At 44.9% G+C, this 22,722-nt stretch overlaps 1 protein-coding gene across 8 annotated transcripts in view; it reads right to left on the minus strand.

Moving 5' to 3' along the window:
• Positions 1–22,722, minus strand: part of LARGE1 (LARGE xylosyl- and glucuronyltransferase 1) — a 589,892-nt gene that overhangs the window by 229,516 nt on the left and 337,654 nt on the right. For all 8 annotated transcript variants that reach the window (XR_010663630.1, XR_010663631.1, XM_065938554.1 and 5 more), the window contains one exon: positions 12,278–12,449. Coding sequence is in view for 6 of the 8 variants with exons in the window: in XM_065938554.1 (XP_065794626.1) it covers positions 12,278–12,449 (172 nt within the window). In the remaining 2 variants the exon portion in view is untranslated. The remainder of the gene's footprint in view (positions 1–12,277; positions 12,450–22,722) is intronic.

Consider the following 22,722-nt stretch of genomic DNA (forward strand, 5'->3'; position numbering starts at 1 on the left):
CACTGCAGGAGGAATCAAGTGTACCCCATGTGACTCCATTGGGAGAAGATTCTGGAAGCCTCAGCCTTGTTTCCCCTAGACTCCACCCCATACACCTTTGTCTTTTGCTGATTTTGCTTTATGTCCTTTGTTGTAATAAGCCACAGCCATGAATTCCACTCATGTTGACTCCCATGAGTCCTCCTAATAGAACACTGAATCTAGGGGTAGTCTTGGGGATCCCTGACACAGTGGCAAAATGACCAACAAAAGTTCTGGTCTTATCTTTTCATAGTAACAGCAACTGTAGTAGAAAATCTTTCCCAGAAGTTCTGGTAAAAGTTCTTGGCTTACCCTCATTAGTTTCGATGGATTCAGCTTCAGGCATACCACCACTGTGAACCAGTCACCAGAGCCTGGGAGATGACTGCAGTCCCACTGCTAGGCAGGACAGGGTCATGCCCTTATCCCTGCAACCAGGGATAGGATCGCCAACTGTTACGCACGCTAAAAACCAGTCAAGACAAGGAGAGACACCCTGCTGATGCTGGTGGAAGCGGGGCATGGATGCTGAGCAGCTAAGACAGAACGTCTATCACAGTGGAGCACAAATGGAGTGCATTATGAGGAAGCATTTGTTGTATAAACATTAACCACCACCAGTAGCAGCACAAAATCACAGAACTAAGAGAGCTGAACTTACTTTTTTACCCTAAATATATGCTTTCTCTTGTGTTTCCCACCTAATCGTCTAAACTGGGAAACTAGAGATGAATTTTTCTCTCGTGCATTACATCTTACTGGGACACTCATCTTTCAACGATTATGTTGTTCCATCCTACCTCCACGTTAGCTCAGACAACGATCATTGGTTTCTTGGATTACTGACACGGCCAACTGACTGGACTCTGCTTTTGGTTTCGCACCGTCCAGCCCATCCCACCCACGGTAGCCCAGTCACCTTTCTATCCTGAGGACTGACCAGCCTGATCAGGTCACTCTTCGCCTCAGAGACTGCCAGCGGATGCTCACCATCTCCTAGAAAAACCCAAATTCCCTGGTGTGGCATGCCACACCACACCTTCCATGATCTAGCTCCCACCTACTTGGCAATCTTCCATCAGCTTCCCATTCCACCCACCCATACTCAATTCTTTGTACAAAAAGGTCCAGCAGTAGGAATGCCCTGAAGTTCAGGCAACATGCCATTCTGTTTCACATCATGAGTTTGGTCCATTTTGTTCTCCCTGGTCCCACTTTTCCCACGTGGAGATCTCCAGTCAACTCACAAGACCCATTTTTCTTGTGTTGTGAGTGAGGACTTTCCCAGATCCCAGAGCTAATCTCTCCTCCCAGGATGGCAGCACTGTGCTTGGTACATGCTCTTATCCCTCACTATAACCCTTTCTTAGTATTTATTTGCCCTTCTGAATTCTCAACTAGAGTTCACCTTCATGAAGACCAGTGTATCATCTTACCCATCCTTATAGCTCAGTACTGACTTTGAGAATGCAAGGAGCACTGCTTAAAAACCTATGGACTAAATCCACAAATGATAAAGACAGGCTGAAGGCTGAGACTGTGGCTCTCCCACTTACCAGGTAGATGATTTGGGTGTGTTGTTTAACTTTTTTAAGCATTAGTTCTCCCTCTTGTAAGACACAGATTGGACTAGCCATCTGTCAGGACTGCTGTGAGGATGAAAAGAGCTAATGTATATGGAACATCCAGGTGCATGCAGAATCTGGACTGTATCAGGCATCTCATCAAAGCAAGGTATCCCCCAAATGTACCAAACTCATTCAAGATATTAATAATAATAAGGGACACTGGGTGCACAGTATATGAGGACTCTGTACCAACTTCATAATTTTTCTGTAAATAATAAACTGTTCCAAAAATTTTTAAAGTTCACTTAAAGAAGAAAAAAGCAAGTTCCGTCTCTGCCAACCAACCCTCCCCCCCTCCCTTCTTTCTCACTTCCACCCAAAAATCCTTCAAAAGATGCCTCTTTTTTTATTTTTTTTAATATTCTAGTATCACATCATTCTCCTCCCTGTTCCAGAAAATGGATTATTGGGTAGATTTGGGAAATCTTTTTTTAATCTTTTAAGCATTTTTGCCATCATGGGATATGATCTTTTGACATCTAAGCCGTAAAGAAGAGAAGCCTCAAATTGCCACACCTTCTCTATCCTTAGACCTAACAAAAGGTAAACCAGAAAACAGAAACCCAAGCTTCCTGGTCGAATGGAGATGGTGGATAATGAAAAAAATATCCTTCTGCTTCTCGGGAAGCTGGTGATTTCACCCCATCCTATGCTGGCTGACAGTGTTCCCTTCAACAGCCCCTCCATCCATCTCAATAAGGAATTAGCACACACGAATCTGCCCACTGCACTCTCCAGATGCACAAGCCCAGTGCACCGCATGGAGAAGAGAACAGCCATTTGTCTTCCTTGACAGGCTATGTCCGTCCTTGTCATATATTAGATGCTGCTAATAATCTATGTGTACGTGTTTAGGAGAAAAAATGTGTCCTTGCAGTAGTCACATGACTTCTTCTCTTCACAAGTATGGAGATGAGCAGCATGTTGGGTCTTCTGATTCTGAGGGAAAAATCATAAACTCCAGAGGGTCCTACCCTAATTTATGGAAGAATGCATTTGAGTCAGGTCAATTCAGTCATGCGTTCCCTTAGTACCAAGTTTCCTTCCAGGTACAAGGGAATGAAGGCATTATAAAGAAGGCTGAGCACTAAAGAATTGATGCTTTTGAACCGTGGGGCTGGAGAAGACTCCTGAGAGTCTCTTGGACAGCAAGGAGATACAACCAGTCAATCCTAGAGGAAATCAACCCTGAACATTCATTGGAAGGACTGATGCTGAAGCTCCAATACTTCGGCCACCTGATGCAAAGAGCCAACTCATTGGAAAAGACCCTGATGCTGGGAAGGACTGAAGGCAGAAGAAGCGGGCAGCAGAGGACAAGATTGTTGGATAGCATCACCGACTCAATGGACATGAATTTGAGCAAGCTCTGGGAGGCAGTGGAGGACAGAGGAGCCTGGTGTGCTGCAGTCATGGGGTCCCAAAGAGTCAGACACGACTTAGGTACTTGCAACAACCACTTCATCTTCTGAAGGAGGAAATTCACTAGTGGCTATTCAACTATCTGTAGCCCTAGGAGAGGAAAAAATTCACACATCAAGCAACTTGGAAGGTAGTGTTGAGCATAAAAAAGGGGGAAAGGAAGTCTGAAGCGCACGCAGTAGAAGCTTGAGCATAGGGTTGACTCCGAAAGTCATTCATAAAGGGCACGTGGTAAGGGGTCTCCAAGATATGAACCAATAAACAAGTGGCAGAAAGTTCAGATTTCATTTCTTCTTTGGCACTGCCATTATAAACTAGGTAAAGCAGCACCACCAGCGCTGGACTTCCTATACCTTTTTCTAAAATCAGTAATGGAACCACTAAGGAAGAGGTTCCCAACAGAGAAAGTCTGTCCCTCAGGGGACACTTGCAGATGCCTGGAGATACGTTTGCTGGTCACAATTGGGGAAGGGGAGTGCAACTGGCATCTAGTGAGTAGAGGCGAGGGATGACAGGACAGTCCCCATGATGACAAATTACCCAACGCTGAATGTCAAGAGGTGGAGAAATCTTGCATGAAGGCAATGGTGGCCAAGGCACTGATGTGGTCCAGACCGCTGGCAGGAGACGGGAGGGGCCTTGGAGTTGCACAGTTTGCAAAGACACTACAGGTAATTAATTCTGATACTGAAAGCCTCCACCCTGCAATTCAGAATTACTGCTCAGAGAATACAGCTGCAAATGACCATTAGTTGCTTGACTAGCATATGCCTGTTAATCCGATTTGGTATTTCACTAATACAGACTTGGAACAGAGCTAACCCTCAGGGAAGACCCCTTTGGCCCAGATACGTATAGAACGAACAAGAACAAAAAGGCTTCTTTCCTGAGCACGTGATTCTCAAGACGGGCTATGTCTCTGACTCCATAAATTTATTTTTTAAAGGTTTTTTTTTTTTTTTTTTTGATGTGGACCACTTTTAAAGTCTTTATTGAATTTGTGACAGTATTGCTTCTGTTTTATGTTTGGATTATTTGGTCACGAGGCATGTGCAATCTTAGCCCCCTGACTAGGGATCAAACCAGCACTCCCTGCTTTGGAAGGTGAAGTCTTAACCACTGGACCGCCAGGGAAGCCCCTTCATAAACTGATTCAGTAAGTATTTGCTTCTTGCCTCTTCCTGCTACTTGGTCTGCATCTCTCTCTCACAGTCACCCCCACTAGGTCTTTAGTACCTTTATTTGATCCTGCCCCACCCTCTCATCTCCTAATTCCCCCAGAATGACCTAGGACAGCCCACACATCTAAGCACCCACAAGGGCTACATTCACGATAAAGATTTCCTTCACTCAAGGCAGCTGATATCAAAAAAATATTAGAAAAGCAATCGAAGTGAGTAATTCACACTAATGGCAGGTAACCCTAAAATGTTCCCCGGAAGTGTCTGATATTTTTCAAGTAAGGATGAGTTAGTCACATGAATTTCTACTGAATCAGGCCTTACTTTGCATAACTTGTGTATCCGGTACCAAATAGGTGTCCAGTAAACATTTATCGAATGTCTGAATGAGCGAGAAAATACCTTTGGGCAGGGGAACTCCCTATAGTTTTAATCTTTAAACTTATCATTATCTCTCCCTGAAATTTTAAAAAAGTCCCGTGGGCCTGTCAGGAGATGGAACCATTCTAACTGTGAGACTCAAGCAAGGTATTTACCAAAAACGGCAACAGCACAAGGTCTCAGGACCCTGAGGTCACATAATAAAAGGTACTCAAGGGGACCCTAAGATCCAAGACCCTAAGATCCTTCTCTCTTACTGATTCTAATCAGCCTGCCAATTCAGTTCTTCCTTCTCTAGCCCAGAACTCTACCCACCCTCCTTCTTCCCTCCAGCACTCTAAGATAAAAGGAAAACCTCGAGAAACAATACTGATAAAAATAATATGGCATATTTTCTAGATTCTAAGGGGACACTGATATAGCAAAACATTTTCTAGGAGAAAAAGATCAACAGTCAAGGGGCTTTGGTAAGTCACATCTCAGTTCCAGAAACTGTAAAATGCGAAAAAATCTGCATCAAAAACTGAGATAATTTAACAGATCCCTGCAAAGGACTAGGTGAGTTACATATTTTGCTTCTGAAATATTATTCCTATTAAAACTGAAGTGTCAATTACAGGGGCGAGCCGGGCCTCCACTCAGGTCTGAGAACCTCATACTCCTCCCCACTGAGACACACAGCTGGTGACTCCCATCAGGACAAAATCCTGACCCTTGTTCTTACATGACCCTCCTCCCAGGCCCCCATCCTCATTAAAAAAAAATTTTTTTTCCTCTCATTTAGCTTTGTTTTTTTTAAAAAAAAAACAACAACGTTTTATTTTGTATTGGGATACAGCTGATTAATAATGTTGTGATAGTTTCAGGTCAACAGCAGAGGGACTCAGCCACACACACATGTATCCATTCTCCCCCAACTCCCCTCTCATCCAGGCTGTCACTTAACATTGAACAGAGTTCCATGTGCTCTACAGTATATCCTTGTTGGTTATCCATCTTAAACCAGCAGTATGTGCAGGGAACCAGAAGCTTGTTTTCTACGTCCGTAAGTGTTTTTCTGTTTTGTAAGTTCAGGTGTATCATTTCATTTTAGATTTCACATATAAGGGATGTCAAACTTATTTTTGACATCCCTTCTCTGACTTACTTTCTCCTTCTCTGACTTACTTCACCCAGGATGACCATCTCTAGGTCTATCCATGTTGCTGCATATGGCATTATTTCCTTCTTTTAATGGCTGAGCAATATTCCACTATATATTGTACCCACCCCTCCATCCTCATCTTGATGGAGGATATCTGGGGAAATTTTCTTACTCATAGAGGACTAACACCATCTCCTCTAAGATGAAGATTTTCCCACCTTGACTCTTTCAGGTAGGCAGACAGCTGCTTACTGTGATGACAGTAAAATGACTCACACATTAGAAACAGCAGCAACGACACGCTGCTGGTCCCTCCTCTGCATCAGGCACCGTGCTGAGACCTTCTTACGTCTCCTTTCACATCACCCTCGCCACGTCATCATCCCCACTCTGCCAGTAAGAAACAGAGGTCCAGAGACATGAATACTGCCAAGGTTAGAAAGACGGTGAGAGGGCGGATGGGAGGCAGCCTCAGGAAAGGCCCTGGACATCTGTGTCCAATGACTCCGGGAGTGGACCCTTGAGCTGAATGAGGACAAGGTGGAAGAAACACCTCACAGCACTCTAGAAACTTCTCCTTCCTTCTCCTCTCTAGGAGACTCATAGTGTCTCTCTAGCTCACTTCACAGAGAGCTTGTATCCCTGTGCATGAAGGAAATTCACACAGTGGACAGAGGTCCCTTTGCCTCATCAGCGGACCCTGGGGAGCATGGGTGTGGCTGTCCTGTCCCATCCCACACAGACAGGGCAATCACGACGTGGCTGGCTTGATGACACAGTGGTAACTAGGGGCAGGAACTGACATCACTCATTGGGTGTGAGCTGCACTGTCAGGATCTCCTGACACAATCAGGGTGTACTCCATGACCCTTTCTCCCAAGAAGTCTGCTCCCCGTCCTTGCTAATGTCACCCTACCAATCACACTTCACCCAGCCTTTGGACGTGGTGACCTCCACCTGCCATCACTCAATGAACCTCCCACTGGATAAACAGCAGATCCAGCCAGCCACCCTCCCTTCAGGGCTGGGAGCCACAGCATCAGCACCCCTGGATTCTACACCTGGAAATCGGAAAAGGAAACTGTCATAATCCAATGGGAACATTTTAATAAAATAGCTTTGTTTTCATTCCAAAAATGAAACACCTAAAGACACCTCCAGCCCAGAGGCTTTTGTAAGATCCAGACCTATTCATTCCACCTGCACACGCCCAACACAGGAACTCATCACCTGCGGCCATCCACTCCACTCCTGCCTTTGTCTCTCTTCGACATCACCTGCTGCCCCCAAGGGCAACATCCTGCAATAAGGCCACTGTCATATCTTGCTTGGACCACAGCAGTAGACAACCTCCCGCCTACTGCCAAAACTTTCTTTCAAGGCACTGGTTTCCTGCTTCATCTTATAGAACCAACCCACGCTGCAGCCAAAGGAACCTTTTCAAATCTGAAAATCTGAGCATCCTTTTCTGTACCTAAAACTCTCAACTGGTTTTTAGTTACCTTTAGATAAAACCCAAAGCTGCAATTGACAAAACCTTTCGTGGTTCTCTTGCCTTATTTCCTACTCTGCAAACCAGGAATCACAAGTTTTATCTATTCATTTATTTAAGGAGCACCTGCCAGATATTGTTCTAGGTGCTGGGAAAGCATCAGGAAGAAGACAAAGACCTCTGCCCTCAAGGTACGTATGTATTAGCTGGAAAGATACACAATAATCAGGTAAAGCCAGCCAGGTCCTTGGTATCTGGGGGTCTGCGGCTTCCTGGGTGGAGCAGAGCAATCTTAATAAGCAATTATGGACTAGATTAGAAGATGATGGATGCAGTAAAAAACAGGAAAGAACAGCGTGAGAGGAATGGGATGGTACCCCAGGTTGTAGGATTAAAGGGGCCAGTTGGCAGAAATCGTGAGAGAAGCTGAACTTTGAGCAAAACCTTAAAGGGAGCTCAGGCAGCAAGACAGGGAGGGACCTGGGGGACTAGCATCCCAGCACGGGGACATCAGAGCAAATGACCAAAGCAGGGGCCGCCTGCTCTGTCTGAGGAACAGACTGCAGTGTGTTTCAGTATCTGCACTGTCTCTCGGGACCTCTAGCCTCTGGATACTGCATCCCTGCTACGTGGGGCCACCAGGTTCATGTTGCCATCACTTCTTCCCTTCACAAGCCTCCCTGGCCAAGACCGCTGCTGCTGCTGAGTCGCTTCGGTTGTGTCTGACTCTTTGCAACCTTTTGGACTGTAGCCCACCAGGCTCCTCTGTCCATGAATTCTCCAGGCAAGAGTTACTGGGGTGGGTTGCCATTCCCTTCTCCAGGGGCCCTTCCTGACCCAGGGATCAAACCTGGGTCTCCTGCATTGCAGGCAGATTCTTTACTGTTTGAACCATCAGGGAAGCCCCTTGGCCAAGGCTGCTTCCCCTCAAATGTGACTCTACGTCACCGTGAATTCTGCCTTTCAAGGTACTTTCCACACTTTATGTAACTGTGAGTTCAGCTGGATCTAGAATCCAGTGGTTAAACATCTAGTAGGCTCTGAGGTCAGTCTGGGATCTGCCTGGCTTCCATCCAGGCCCCACCACTGCCTCGTGCAGGCTGTAGGATCTCTGGCAAGACACTTAAAGACTTCTGAGGGGGAAACAGGATAGGCTGGCTCCCGACACAGAAAAAACAGCTGATAGGAATTAGCAACATGGGGGCAGGTCTGGGTCTGTGTGACTTAGTATTTTATCCCCAGGGCCAAGGACAGGTCCAAGGGCTCAAAAGATAATGAATTAATGAATGAGTGACCAAATAGATGTGGAAGGTAGGGAGGTGGGGTTGGAGGAGCAGGGAAGCAGGGAGGAAGGGATGCGGGAAGGTCCCACACAAGGGCCCTAGGGGGTCCAAAAACCCCTTCAAGGCAAGTGATTATATCCACAGAAGTTCTTAAATGTCCTTTCAAAAATAATACTTCCAAAGTTCTTCATATTTGGCTTTTTTACATTACTGTACACTTTACAGCTGTCCCATGGTTTTGTGGGCAAAGTTGCAAGGTGTTGGAGCGGACACCCACTAATGGTATCTGTTGTTACCCCCACACCTGCTGGCAGGAGTCCTTAGAGAAAATGGAACATGGGAAGAATAATGCAAACTATCTGTGCATTTCCTGCAAGGACCCTGCTGGCATTGTTCTGGGCTCACTGAAGCCCAGAGGAGTCAAGTAACCTGCCTGTGGTCACAGAGCCTCCAGAGGGGCTCCAGTTCTGGCTTATTCTACCGGATCAGGATGAACACATGCGGAGACTTCCTAGGGCTCACAGCTACTTTAAAGAGGGTGTCCTGGAACTTCACAAGCTGGGCCAGTCTTCTGCAGATGGAGGTTTTATTTCTCAAATCTGGGGAAAATCACATTCCTTATGCCTTTGATTCTGCCCCAATGCCAGCTAGAGTAGATTTGATGAGGATGCAGAGACAGACAAATGCCACATAGGCGATGACCACGGCAGAGACTGAGGCTGGCCTAAGTCCTTACTAAAAAGCTCTTTACTAGTTCTCCATGTAATGAGTTTAGGTAAGGGGGATTTCACAGCATGCTTAAGGAGTCAAGTCTATATGAGACTGAACACTAGTCACTACAGCCCAGATAAACTAGCTGTTCCAGGCCAGAGAAATCCCAGCAAGGCCAAATGGCATCAGTGTCACTCAAAAGGTTTACAGTGAAAGATATCAACTGCGATTACCTTTATGAGAGGGGAACCTTCCCTCCTGGGTCACAGTGTTCCACATTTATGGGTCTGTCCTAAGGGACTTCACTCCTATTCCATGACCTGGCTTCTAATCATTCTGTTTAGAAAAAATAATCACACACACACAAACACACACACAACCCTATACTAAAGAGCACCATATGGAAAAGAGAAGAGCTTACTTACTTTCTTTTCATTTCCTTATTTTCCCAGAAAAGTTAGGGTGGGCATGGGAAAACCTCAGACGCTTGTCATACTTCTTTACTGGTGATAGGTAAACACAGACACAGTATTCCTTGCCTGTGAGCGCCTTGAAGGCAGGTGCCCTGTTCTAACAACGGCATCTAATATATTCCTCTGCACTGTGGGGGCCTGACTAATGCTCGAAATGAACCAATGAGAGGATGGGCAAATAAAATGCAGCCCATTAACTGAACTCCTTGCAGTCAAACTTCCCCGGCCCTGACCTTGGCCCATATACTCTGCTCTGCCCCAGGAGCTGCCTTGAGTCTCTGAGCCCTCCAAATCCACAACCTTGGGTCATCTCCGGGAGCAGCAAGAGCCTTGGGTACCTTCCCGTCCACGGGGATATGGGGATGGGCGGGCTTAACACCAGGATTATTACTGTGGCTGTGATGGGCGACGGAACCCCACTAGTGCGGTGGCAGGTCCTTGCTGGGACAGAATAGATGTGATTTCCCAGCGACAGGTTACCTTTGGGGACCACCCGTCCCTGGGATGTTGCTGAGTTACACTCATCCAGGAGAGACTTGCAGCTCTGAATGTATATGGCAGGCTAACTTTCTTGGGAAGTAGATGTGGGAATGGGAGTGAGCACGCTGGGGGTTAACTTAGGGAGAATTCTCAGAACAGCATCTATGAAAGGGGCGGAGTGCCAGCAGGACTCGCCACAGGGAGAAACGTGGCTGCCAGGCAGATGCCAGTGGATCCTGCAAGATTTCACATGCATCATTCAGTCCATGGTGTGGGCGTGGCCCCGGGCAAGGTGACTCTCTTCACCTGAGACCATTCCCCAAAGACGGCCGAGAGCAGAGCCCACCTGTAGGCAGTCTCCCAGCAGCTGGAGGAATGAGCCTTTCCTCCCCAAGGGGAATGTGAGTGTCCACCTCACACAACCACAACTCTCATCCTGCAAGACGGACATGATCATCACGTCTACAGTGACATGGTCCCAGCTGGAGGTGGAGGTCTCTCCCTCCACGGGAGGCGGTGACCCTCCCTCCCCTCTTCACTTCTTATGATACAGCCAGGGCCCAGTGGATGACTCCTTACAGCCGATGACCCCCAGCAGGGATGCAACAAGTGCCTGTTGAATAAGTACATCACTGAATACTGAAGGTCAGCACTAAAAGAGGAATAAAATGCCACATCACTATAGAAAAAACGCCCCTAAAGAGTGCATTGTAATCAGGAAAAAACAAAAACAAGTAGATGTGATGGAGGCCTTGAAAAGAGATGCGCAGGGAAGACCATGTGCACACACACTCTAGTCTCAGCTCCAAGTGGAACCTTGCGTCCTGCCAAGCTTCTATTCCTTTATTTGTGAACTAAAACGACAGGTCCAAATACTCTATGAAGAAGCGATCAGAAAGCTGAGACACACTCTGTTTCAACAGTCTATTAGTGTCTTTATTGACACGGTAAGGAAAGTTTTGATCCTGACAAGGAAAAGAGTCCAAGGGTTAGAGTAGTTTCACTCCCATGGTGTGCGGAGGACTTTTTTCAATTATCCCAAAGCTGGGAGGCTCCCAGAAGGAAGCAGGCAGAGGCTGGAGTGGGTGCGGAGTTTACTCTTCTGTCAGTGAATGGAAACAGAAACCAACTGGAATAACCTGTGATTCTTGAGAATGCTGTGATTTAAAATCACGAAGCAATATTTCACCTTCAGAGGATAAGGAGCGATAGAGAAGAGGCAGGAGGGATTTTAAACACAGAAGCCAGAGTGCAGAAGCCAGAAGAATAAAAAAAACAAAACTCACCACTAGATTTATCTCTCAATGTATTTGTCTAATATTAAGAATATAAAACTAATAACGTAATTTAAAGGATGATGCCTGGGAGAGGGGTATTAAAATAATAGCAGGGTTTGTGCCTGCTGCTTCTTTCATGCATCCACACCAGTTATAAACACTGACTGTCCTCACAATTTCCTACCTGATACTCACACATACCTTGGGGCAGTGACAAGAGTTAACAATAAAAACTAAGAAGAAACTGACCAGAAAGAACCTCTTAGAAAGCCAAATTTACTTCTTTAAAATGATAAACCATTAAATTTTTAATGAAAGAAAAAGTCATAAAAACATTTTCAAACACTCTATAATGAGTAGCCATCACCACCATCTCACAGGCTTTCTCAGCAATCAAAGTAACATTTGATAAAAAGGGAAAACCAATAAATGCGTGTCTCCACATGAGAAAACCAACACTCAATTATGGGCACACAAAATACACACATTTGATATCTGTCTCTTACAAAGCAATTCAACAACCCTCAATTGGGTTCTTCCTATGAACACAGATCTTACCTCTTCAATTATTAAAGACATCCAAGCCAATCCCAGTTTTCCTCTGACATGTATCAAATGAGAGTAGAACTGATGCTCACCTCCATTTATAATTCCTTGTCTATTTCATTAGCATGACCTCATTAAGAGCTGCCCTCACATTAAAAAAAAAAATACAACTGCTATTCCTGTCATGTCAGTCAATACCTTCAAAGATGTCAGAAAAACAAAAAAGAGCTATAATTACCTTTGAACTTGTGGAACACAGCCCAGAGCTCGGCAATGTCTGTTGCAAAGGTGATGTCTGTGTCAAGGACGATGACCCTCTCCAGGTTGGCAGGAAGAGTCTTGGTGAGGACAAGCTTCATCAGACCATAAATCCCAGAGTAGTGTTTGTTGGGGATCCAGGAAACCTCAGACTAGACAGGGAAGTGAAGAGAAAGAGTAGGAGAAAGCAAAAAGAAAATCACTACATTTAATTTTTTACACAAGCATTATAAATAGTGCCTGGTACATCAAAAGGTTCTGATAAAAATTTGTAGAGTAAATGAATGAATATTTTCTTAAAGATTTGTTCAAGTAATTTACAGCTGGGCTTGTGAAGTTCTTTTAGAAGAAAATGTATCTGAATCAAGGGAGAAGGAGAGTAATGTTTTTGAAATAACTACCCCATGCAAATACTACACTCAGATATTTTAAAATAAGATTTGTTATTATAGAAATTATATAGGCTCATTGGAGAAAACGTTCACAAAAGAAATAAAGGTTTCAAAAATTGAATCATACTGTATATATTTTTGCAACCAATGTCTAATTGTTCCTGGATAGATATATTCCTTAAAGTCTTATTACATTTCTGTGTCATTAAAAATGACTACTTAATGGTATCATTAAACGGTACACTTATCTATTTTTTTAAAGCTACAATGGAGCAGGTTATTGTTGCTCCATTCTTTTCACTCTCAGATAAACACACAGGAAGGACCTGGTCATGATCTACATGCCACTCTTCACTGGGTAGCAAGACAGGATATACTCACAGCGGGGTGGCCCATGGAGCGCTAACACTGAAATCCTCACATGCTATTAAGGAATGACAGGTGGCTGAGTGGAGTGCAGCCCGCCAGTGCAGGAGAGGCTGGTTCAATCCCTGGGTCAGGAAGACCCCACGGAGTAGGAAATAGCAACCCACTCCAGTACTCATGCCTGGAAAATCCCATGGACAGAGGAGCCTGGCGGGCTACAGTCCATGGGGTCGCAGAGTCAGACACGAGAACATACAAGAACAAAGGAATGCCAGATGTCCCTCAGGTGGGCGGGGGCATCAGCGAGTCACACACCTTAGTACCATTTGATAATACCAGTACTGATACTACCAGTACTACTACTAATGAAGGCTGACAATAATACCGAACACAAGGGTGATGAAAGCTTCCAGAAGCACAGGCCATTTATGAAGATCACTATGGGCAGGGTCTCGTCTCAGCTGCCACGGGAATCTCCATGGAAGCCAAAGCACATTTGTTTTCAAGGAATGAACATTTGAAATGGAACCCTTCAATGGAAATGTGGTCGCCTCATAAAAATTCCAAAAAAAATATTCACCCTTTTTGTCCTTGTAATTCCATTCGAGGACACACTTTTTTTTTTTTTTTAAGTCACACTTAAGAACGAGATAAAAGTTTTATTCCTGAAGTTCATCATCATGTCATGCTGCTGCTGCTGCTGCTAAGTCGCTTTGGTTGCGGCCAACTCTGTGCAACCCCATAGACGGCAGCCACCAGGCTCCCCCGTCCCTGGGATTCTCCAGGCAAGAACACTGGAGTGGGTTGCCAGTTCCTTCTCCAATGCATGAAAGTGAAAAGTGAAAGCGAAGTTGATCAGTCGTGTCTGACTCTTAGTAACCCCATGGACTGTAGCCTACCAGGCTCCTCTGTCCATGGGATTTTGCAGGCAAGAGTACTGCAGTGGGGTGCCAGTGCCTTCTCCACATCATGTCATAAAAGTAAATAAATAGCAACAATCCAAATGCCAAAAAACTAAACAGTCAATTAAAACGTGGTATTTTAAAAATTTGATAGGGGACTTTCCCAGTGGTACAGTGGTTAAGACTCCACACTCCCAATGCAGGTTCAATCCTTGGTCACAGAACTAGAACCCATATGCCCCAAGATCCACATGCCACAGCTAAGAGCCAATATTTGTTGCTGTTTAGTTGCTAAATCATGTCCAACTCTTTGTGACCCAATGGACTATAGTCCAGAAGGCCCCTCTGTCCATAAGATTTTCCAGGCAAGATTACTGGAGTGGGTTGCCATTCCATTTCCATCTCAACAAAGAGATTGCATGCTGAGGCTAAAGAAAAAAAAATCCTGCATGTCACAACTAAAACCTGATGCAGACACAAAGCATTGACAGCACACTGTGCAGTTGTTACAAACAATATAGATTAAGATGGAATGAAAAGAAACTGACATATAATGTTAAAAGTAAAAAAAGGAAGCTTAAAAACTGCTTTTGCTTAATAACCACTATATATAATCAAACAATATGAAAACATATCCACCCAGATTAATGCAGAGAAAAAAGAAATGGAAGCACAGCATCAAACCACTAACACCAATCATTTGGGGGATGATAGGAGTACACAGCCTCTCTCTGTAAATAGACATAGATATGAAAAAGTGTTAGTGCTCAGTTGTGTCTGACTCTCTGAGACTCCATGGACTATAGCCTGCCAGGTTCCTCTGTCCACAGAATTCACCAGGCAAGAATACTGGAATGGGTAGCCATTCTCTTCTCCAGGGGATCTTCCCAACCCAGGGATTGAACCAGGGTCTCCTATATTGCAGGCAGATTGTTTACCATCTGAGCAACCAGGGAAGCCCCAGATACAGATACACACACACACACACACACACTCAATCTATTTTTGCCAACTTGAAAAAATTAGCAACTACTAATGTTGTAAAGAAAAACTAAGCGTGACACTCTTCATTTTAAACATATAAGGATCCAGTGATGGGAAGCAGGAGCTTACGAAGTCAGTTTAAGAAAGGTATCAGAAAGGACCTTCTGTGATAACTCACATGACCCATTCCGTCTCTCACACCTACTCCATGTTATGTTTTCATCTCCAATTTGTTTGCAAATACCATTTTAGCTATTCCTTATTCTCAGTTTTGCAACGGCTCTTTGCATTGAGTACAATTCTGACCAGAAAAAAAGAAAACGTAAACGAACTCTTCACCATGTGTTAATTTCGAGAGAAAGAACCATTGAGGACTGCCTACAATCTGTCATCTTGTTCCTGGGTAGCACGGAGGAGGGAAAAAAGAAACAAAAGTTCAAATCTGGACTCCAGCCCCACATGAAGGGTTGATCTCTCTAAGCCTTGGTTTCTTTACCCGTAAAAATGGAGCTGCTGCTATATCACATGGTTACCGTAAAAACTGAAGGAGTCTAAAGGACTCAACTGCTTGGTACACAAAAGATCCTCAGCAAATGTGCTCCCACCCTTTGTCCTGATTCTCTCTCCCCATTTCCAGTATGTACATAGCTATGCTTGGGTTTGATCTCTGTGGGGGGAAGATCCTCTGGAGAAGGGAATAGCAACCCACTCCAGTATTCTTATCTGGAAAATTCCATGGACAGAGGAGTCCATGGGGTTGCAAAGAGTTGGACATGGCTGAGCAACTATTGAAGAATTGATGCTTTTGAACTGTGGTGTTGGGGAAAACTCTTGAGAGTCCCTTGGACTGCAAAGAGATCCAACCAGTCCATCCTAAAGGAGATCAGTCTTGAGTGTTCATTGGAAGGGCTGGTGTTGAAGCTGAAACTCCAATACTTTGGCCACCTGATGCGAAGAGCTGACTCATTTGAAAAGACCCTGATGCTGGGAAAGATTGATGGCAGGACGAGAAGGGGACAACAGAGGATGAGATGGTTGGATGGCATCACTGACTCAATGGAGATGGGTTTGGGTAAACTCCGGGAGTTGGTGATGGACAGCGAGGCCTGGAGTGCTGCGGTTCATGGGGTCGGCAAAGGCTCGGACATGACTGAGGCACTGAACTGAACTGAGCAACTAACACACAAAGGCGCACACCTCTTCAATGCTTCATATTGAAGGCTGGGGGCATTTCTGGGATCTAGTACAGAACTGAACCTTGGGTCCTTGAGTCAGATATACACCTGCGCTCATATTCTGACACTGTCAATTAATCACCATGTCAACTTGGTCAAGTCTGCTAGGCTTGAGTTTCTGCCATTTATAAAAGGGAGTCACTTCCAGTGTATTATTATCAGTCAGAGTGTGGGTGAATGCAGAATTTAAGGGCAGAAACAAGGCACTGGGCAGGCTTGGGGAGGGGAAGAGATAGGGGTTGTTACCACTCAAGGCATGAAGGGTCAATGCCAGCTTCTGCTAGTATCCAAAGAGGGGAGTCAGATGAATAAGCCCCTTAGCAGGAGCAGTGACCTTCAAAAGAGGGATACGATCCTGCTGCAACAATCCCTCAGGATGGATCAGGGAGAGAGATCTCAGCTCCCCCTCTCCTCCTGCCCCAAGGACTCCTGCCAGGGCACCCCACTGGGCAAACCCTAACAAAATCCAGTGAGAAAGTAAGCTTGGGGTTGTAGCCCTTAGGTATCAGCCCAAGGGGAAGAGTGAAGAAAGATGAGAAAGAACCCAGAGGGACAAACCTAACACAGTAGAGTGACCATTAATTTAAACAAATGATGGCAAGATCAAAGCACCAAGCCTTACACATCACAGACACAACACGCATCTGCAAGATGGCTGAGGAGATGGAAGGATGCATGGGAAGACAGACGGATAGATGGACAGACAGATGGATGGCACAGGAAGGTGACTGATTAGTCGCAAATCCTCACCAAGCAAGATGCAAAGCTGTAGCTGGAATCTGCCAGGCGAAATGTTTGTGTGCCTTCCCCAAACCATAGTCTTCCTTTGAAGTCAGCTTCTAGGCCAGCCATCACCTTAAGATCTGAGGCCTGAGGACTCTGAATAATTCCCTCCTGTGGGTTTTATAAAACTCTTCCTCGTGTAAGCCTGGGCCTTTGGAACTCAGCTGGGTTTCCTCACTCCCCTGATAATCTGCCTGAACTGAAGCTTGGCAATCACCGGCCCATGCCGCAGAGTCGTGCTATTTAATCAGACCTCTGATTAACTTATTCATCTATTTTGGTTACCATCAAAGCAAGAGAGCTTGGTGGAGACCGAACACCAGCACGTTGGGTTAAGCCGTCTAATTAGATGGCTCCAACTCCCGGCTTTATTTTTCACACACAGGCAAGGCACTCGGATGCATCACAGAACAGTAGGACCACAGGAATAAATTAATCTCAACATGATCCCAGGCCCGAACGTCGCCCCAAGTCCCTGACTTAATACATAATCAATTAAGTTAGAGTGTTCAGTGAGAGGTAAAGGAAGCATTCGAATGAGTTTGTATTCAGAAAGAAAACTAAGGAATCTAGAAGAGGGAAGAGCGTGTGGTGAGAAGCAGATATATTTGTTACAAATGGTTCCTTCTCTTAGAAGAAGCATGGAACCTGTGCTCTCTACTTCTGTCTAAATCTTGCTCTTCCTTCAAGTCCCAACTTAGAAGGCACCAGCCTCTGGCCCCCCTCCCTGCTGCCCAAGGCTGAGGGCTCCCAAATCAAGCTGTTTCCTTTCCTTCGGCACAGCAAGCTATCACACTGTGTCTAATTTTCCATGTCTCTTTCTAGCTCTGGACTAGAAATCCTTGAGGTAGGCATGATGTCATTCATATTATGGTAACAACACAGTCATTTGATCATGTGCATGACTGCAGACTTAACCAGGCCTCAGTTCAAATGCCACCTGTGACATTTTGGCCAATTAGGAGAAGAGGCATCTGTAATTGCTTGGGTCCAGATCAGTACAGTACATTGAAAAAGGCATAGCTTGTTGAGCTCCAGAGCCTGGTTTTTAGCACCAGCTCTAATAAGCTTATAAGCTATGCGACTCAAGGCAAGTCACTTAACCGCCATAAGCCTCAGTCTTCTCATCTGCAAAATGGGAACTTCAAACACTCACTTCACAATATTGCTGTGAGGATTACAAAGCATCTATTCGTTAAGAGAAGGGAAGTCAATGGGCTTCCCTGGTGGGTCAATGGTAAAGAAGCTGCCTACTAAGGCAGGGGACGCAGGTTTGACCCCTGGTCTGGGAAGATCCTCATGCCTTGGATGAGTTAAGTCCACGTGCCACAACTACTGAGTCTGTGACCTACTGGCACTACTAAAGCACACGTGCCTGAGAGCCCATGCTCAGCAACAAGAGAAACCGGAGTGAGAGATCCAGGCACCGCAACTAGAGAGTAGCCCCAACTCACCGCAACTAGAGAAAAGTCCACACAGCAACCAAGACCCAGCCCAGGCAAAATATACATATAAATAAATAAAATTGTCTTTTTAAAAAAGAGGAGGGAAATAAAGTCCATTTCCCTTCTCCTAATGAGTATGTGTCAGTGCTACCCAGATTCAGATGATACATGATTTGGAGTCTGATAAAGACAAGACATTAAACCCAGGGATAGAACTCAGGTCTCCTGCATTGCAGGTGGATTCTTTACCAGCTGAGTCACAAGGGAAGCCCAAGAATACTGGAGTGAGTAGCCTATCCCTTCTCCAGGGGATCTTCCTGACCACTGGAAGATCTTCTTCCTGGACTGAACCAGGGTCTCCTGCATTGCAGGCAGGTTCTTTACCGACTGAGCTATCAGGGAAGCCCATGGTATTAATACCTTTGACAATAAAAGGGAAACAGGGAACAGAGATAGTTCTGACAGGGAAAATAAATCACCCACATCTTTTTCCTATATTTCTATATATAAGATTAATAAATCACAAACTGAGCTCTACTGGGAAATGTGAAGCCCTCTTTAGTGAATCTCCAAATTGGACCACACATCCTAGGTTTTAGGAGGAGGAAAAAAATGGGTGTGCGTGGTCACCCATATAACCTTTACGGGGAGTCTCCTGGTATAATCCACACTGCTACCGATCTCACTTCCAGGCTACAATAAACTCCAGTCCAACTGAGGATATTAAATTCTTGGAATAAACAGAAAGAAAGTAAAAGTGTTAGTCGCCCAGTTGTGTCCAACTCTTTGCGACCCCATGGACTGTAGCCCACCAGGCTGCTCTGTACATGGGATTCCCCAAGCAAGAATACTAGAGCGGGTAGCCATTCCCTTCTCCAGGGGATTGCCCTGACCAGCAATCGAACCCAGGTCTCCTGCACTGCAGGCAGATTCTTGACCATCTGAGCCAGCAGGGAATGAATGTGGAGAAGATCAGCTTCAGAGGCAGGTTACAGAGATCTGGAAGGTGTCATGCAGACTGACCCCCAGAGCACCCTGTAGAAATATCACCACCTAGCAGAGCAATATCCTAGCGTGTTCTTCATCACTGAACACGCCAAAGGGTTCAGGTAATTAAAATAATAGTAAGAATGAAAGCTAGGTTTATGTTAATGGACAGATTATTATCCTTGCCATGGCTGTTAATAATTCTAAGCAGACATGCTCTAAGATTTAATTAGCAAAAATGCAACTGAGCTTAAGAATACCACTGAATGCACTTACATAAAGGAGCATGAGGAATTCTGACCGGGGCATTGGGATGCCCCCATGATGATAATACTATCTAGCCTTTGCTGGGGCTTGAGCTGTTTACTGGCCATCAGGTCCTGTGAGGGGCTCCCTGGGGGGCTTCCTAGGTGGCGCTAGTAGTAAAGAACCCACCTGCCAAAGCAAGAGACAGACGCAAGTTTGATCCCTGGATTGGGAAGATCCCCTGGAAAAGGAAATGGCAACCCATTCCAGCATTCTTGCCTGGAGAATCCCATGGACAGAGGACCCTGGTGGGCTACAGTCCATGGGGTTGCAGAGAGTCAGACACGACTTAGCAACTAAGCATGCAACCACGCAGGCACTGTGGGGAAAGCTTTCTATGTGATGTCTTATTTACATTACTTTCAACCAGACTAAAGGTCAGGTATTATTATCCTGGTATATGAACTGTGGGGGGAGAGGACCAAGTCCTTTCCCTTTTCTCAAATTTCAGTCCCCCAGACCTAGATACTCTGAAATGATGAAGTGTTTCTTTCTTCTTTACCCTTCCCATTGATACTGGTCTATTCAGAGCTGTCCTCCACTCCTCTGGGCTAATAACTGTAGGATCATAGCCAAGCCCCTGCCTCCATCAGTGAAATCTATTTTCACCAAGAAGCAGTTTTTTTTCAAGGCAATTAGGTACAAATGCTTTGGAGTTGGGTATTCCTGAACTGAAAATCTCTGTGGATCTTAATGTTCTCATCTGAAAAAACAGGAGTAAGACTGGTATATCTTGCTCCCTTCCTAGGGAATTGCTCTATATCTAATCTGGAATCTTTCCTCATCATGCTAGGAATATTTTTTGCTCAAAATAAATTTCTTCAGCCAGGACATGGAAGCAACCTAAATGTCCAACAGAGGAATGGATAAAGAAGATGTAGTACATAGATACAACGGAAGACTCAGCCAATTCTAAAAGAAATCAACCCGAAATATTCATTGGAAGGACTGATGCTGAATCTCCAATACTTTGACCACCTGTTGCGAAGAGCCGACTCACTGGGAAAGACCCTGATGCTGGGAAAGATTAAAGGCAGGAGGAGAAGAGGGTGACAGAGGATGAGATGGTTGGATAGCATCACTGAGTCAACGGACATGAGTTTGAGCAAACTCTGGGGGATAGTGAAGGACAGGGGAGCCTGGCAGGCTGCAGTCCATGGGGTCACAAGGAGTCAGACACAGCTTAGCAACTAAACAACAAGAATAATTAAAAGGAAAGAAACTGAGTTACTTATAGAGACACGGGTAGACTTGGAGACTGTCATACAGAGTGACGTGAGTCAAAAAGAGAAAAACAAATATCGCCCATTAATGCATGTATATGGAATTTAGAAAAATGGTACAGATGAATCTATGTGCAAAGCAGAAACAGAGGCGCAGACACAGAAAACAGATGTATGGACAGCAAAGGGGGGAGGGGGGCATGGGATGTACTGTGAGATTGGGATTGACATATATACACTATTGATAGTGTGTATAAAATTGATAACTAATGGGAGCCCTGTATAGCACAGTGAACTCTACTCAGGACTCTGTGACCACCTCAATGGGAAGGACCTAAAACAGAGGGGACATATGTGTACATAGAGCTGATTCACTTTTCTGTATAGCAGAAACTAACAAAACACTGTAAAACAACCATATTCCAATACAATTTTTTTTCAAAAAAGAAAAAATAATACATTTATTTTACCTATCCACTTTTTCCCTGTGGATTACAAATCACCTTGACTCATTTTTAAAAGTTAAAAAAGAAACCATCCTGGCTGCAGAATGTCTGAAAAGTCATTTGCCTTTCATGTTGTTTCTGAGTGGTTGTCTTGGCAACCGACTTGTATGTTCAGAACATAATTGCTGAGAAATGGAGGGTAAGAAGCTCAGGTGGGTGGGGGACCCTGGGCCATGCCATGGAGGACTGTGAACTGAACATAAGCTCGGGAGTCTGAACGGCCAGATTCCCACTGGCGAACTCACTGTTCTCATCCTCAATCTGCTCACCCATAAAAGAGAGGGAATAAATACGTATCTCATGAGGTTTGCAAGAGCACTAAATGAGGCAAGAGAATTAAAGGGTCTGGTACAGTGTATGCTACTCTGCAAGTGCTCAACGTAAGCTTTTCAATTGGCTAACAGCTTGTACTCTGGAGTCTGACTGCCTGGCTTCCAATCCTGGCTTCATCACTCACCAGGCTGGGTCACTTTGGCCAAGTAATTAAACGCTGCTCCACGTACGTCTGTCTTCTCATCTGCAAAATGGGCATCCACACAGAACATACTCCATAGGCTCATGAGAATTCTGATGCTGTATACAGGTATTGACTATTATCTTTAATTGTTAGTATTACCAATGATATTTAGAAGAACAGAGAAGATGAGATTCTTACCTACAAGATAAAGTCATCTCCATTTGTATTTACCCTTGCCAGCAAAAAAAATGCTCCAGTTTAGCTCAGTTGGAATCATTTAAATCAGCATTGATGGAACACTTAATATGGGTCAGGTACTGAGAAGGGTCTAGGGACTAGCATCCACCATGAATAAAACATAGTCGGTACTCGAAGAGTCTATGGTCTAGTGGATATTCATTATCTTTTGCTGCATAACAAGTTACCTCAAGACACAGAAGCTTAAAACCACAATAATTGTTTATTATCTCACACAGTTTCTGTGTTAGGAATTTGGGAGCCCACTTTCTGGGTGTCTCTGACTCAGGATTCCTCATAAGGTTGTAGTCAAGACCTTGGTTGACCTTATAGACATCTGAATGCAACGGGATCTGCTTCAAGATGGCTCACTCCTACTACATGCCTGGGAAGTGATGCTTGCTGTTGTGCTAGTTATTCAGTCGTGTCCGACTCTTTGCAACCCCATGGATTATAGCCCCCCAGGCTCCTCTGTCCATGGAATTCTCCAGGCAAGAACACTGCAGTGGGGAGCCACTTCCTTCTTCGGAGATCTTCCTGATCCAGGAATGGAACCCAGGTCTCCTGCATTGCAGGCAGATTCATTTTTTTGTTTGTTTGTT

This window comes from Muntiacus reevesi, chromosome 1 (assembly GCF_963930625.1).
Source record: "Muntiacus reevesi chromosome 1, mMunRee1.1, whole genome shotgun sequence".
Taxonomy (NCBI): Eukaryota; Metazoa; Chordata; class Mammalia; order Artiodactyla; family Cervidae; genus Muntiacus; species Muntiacus reevesi.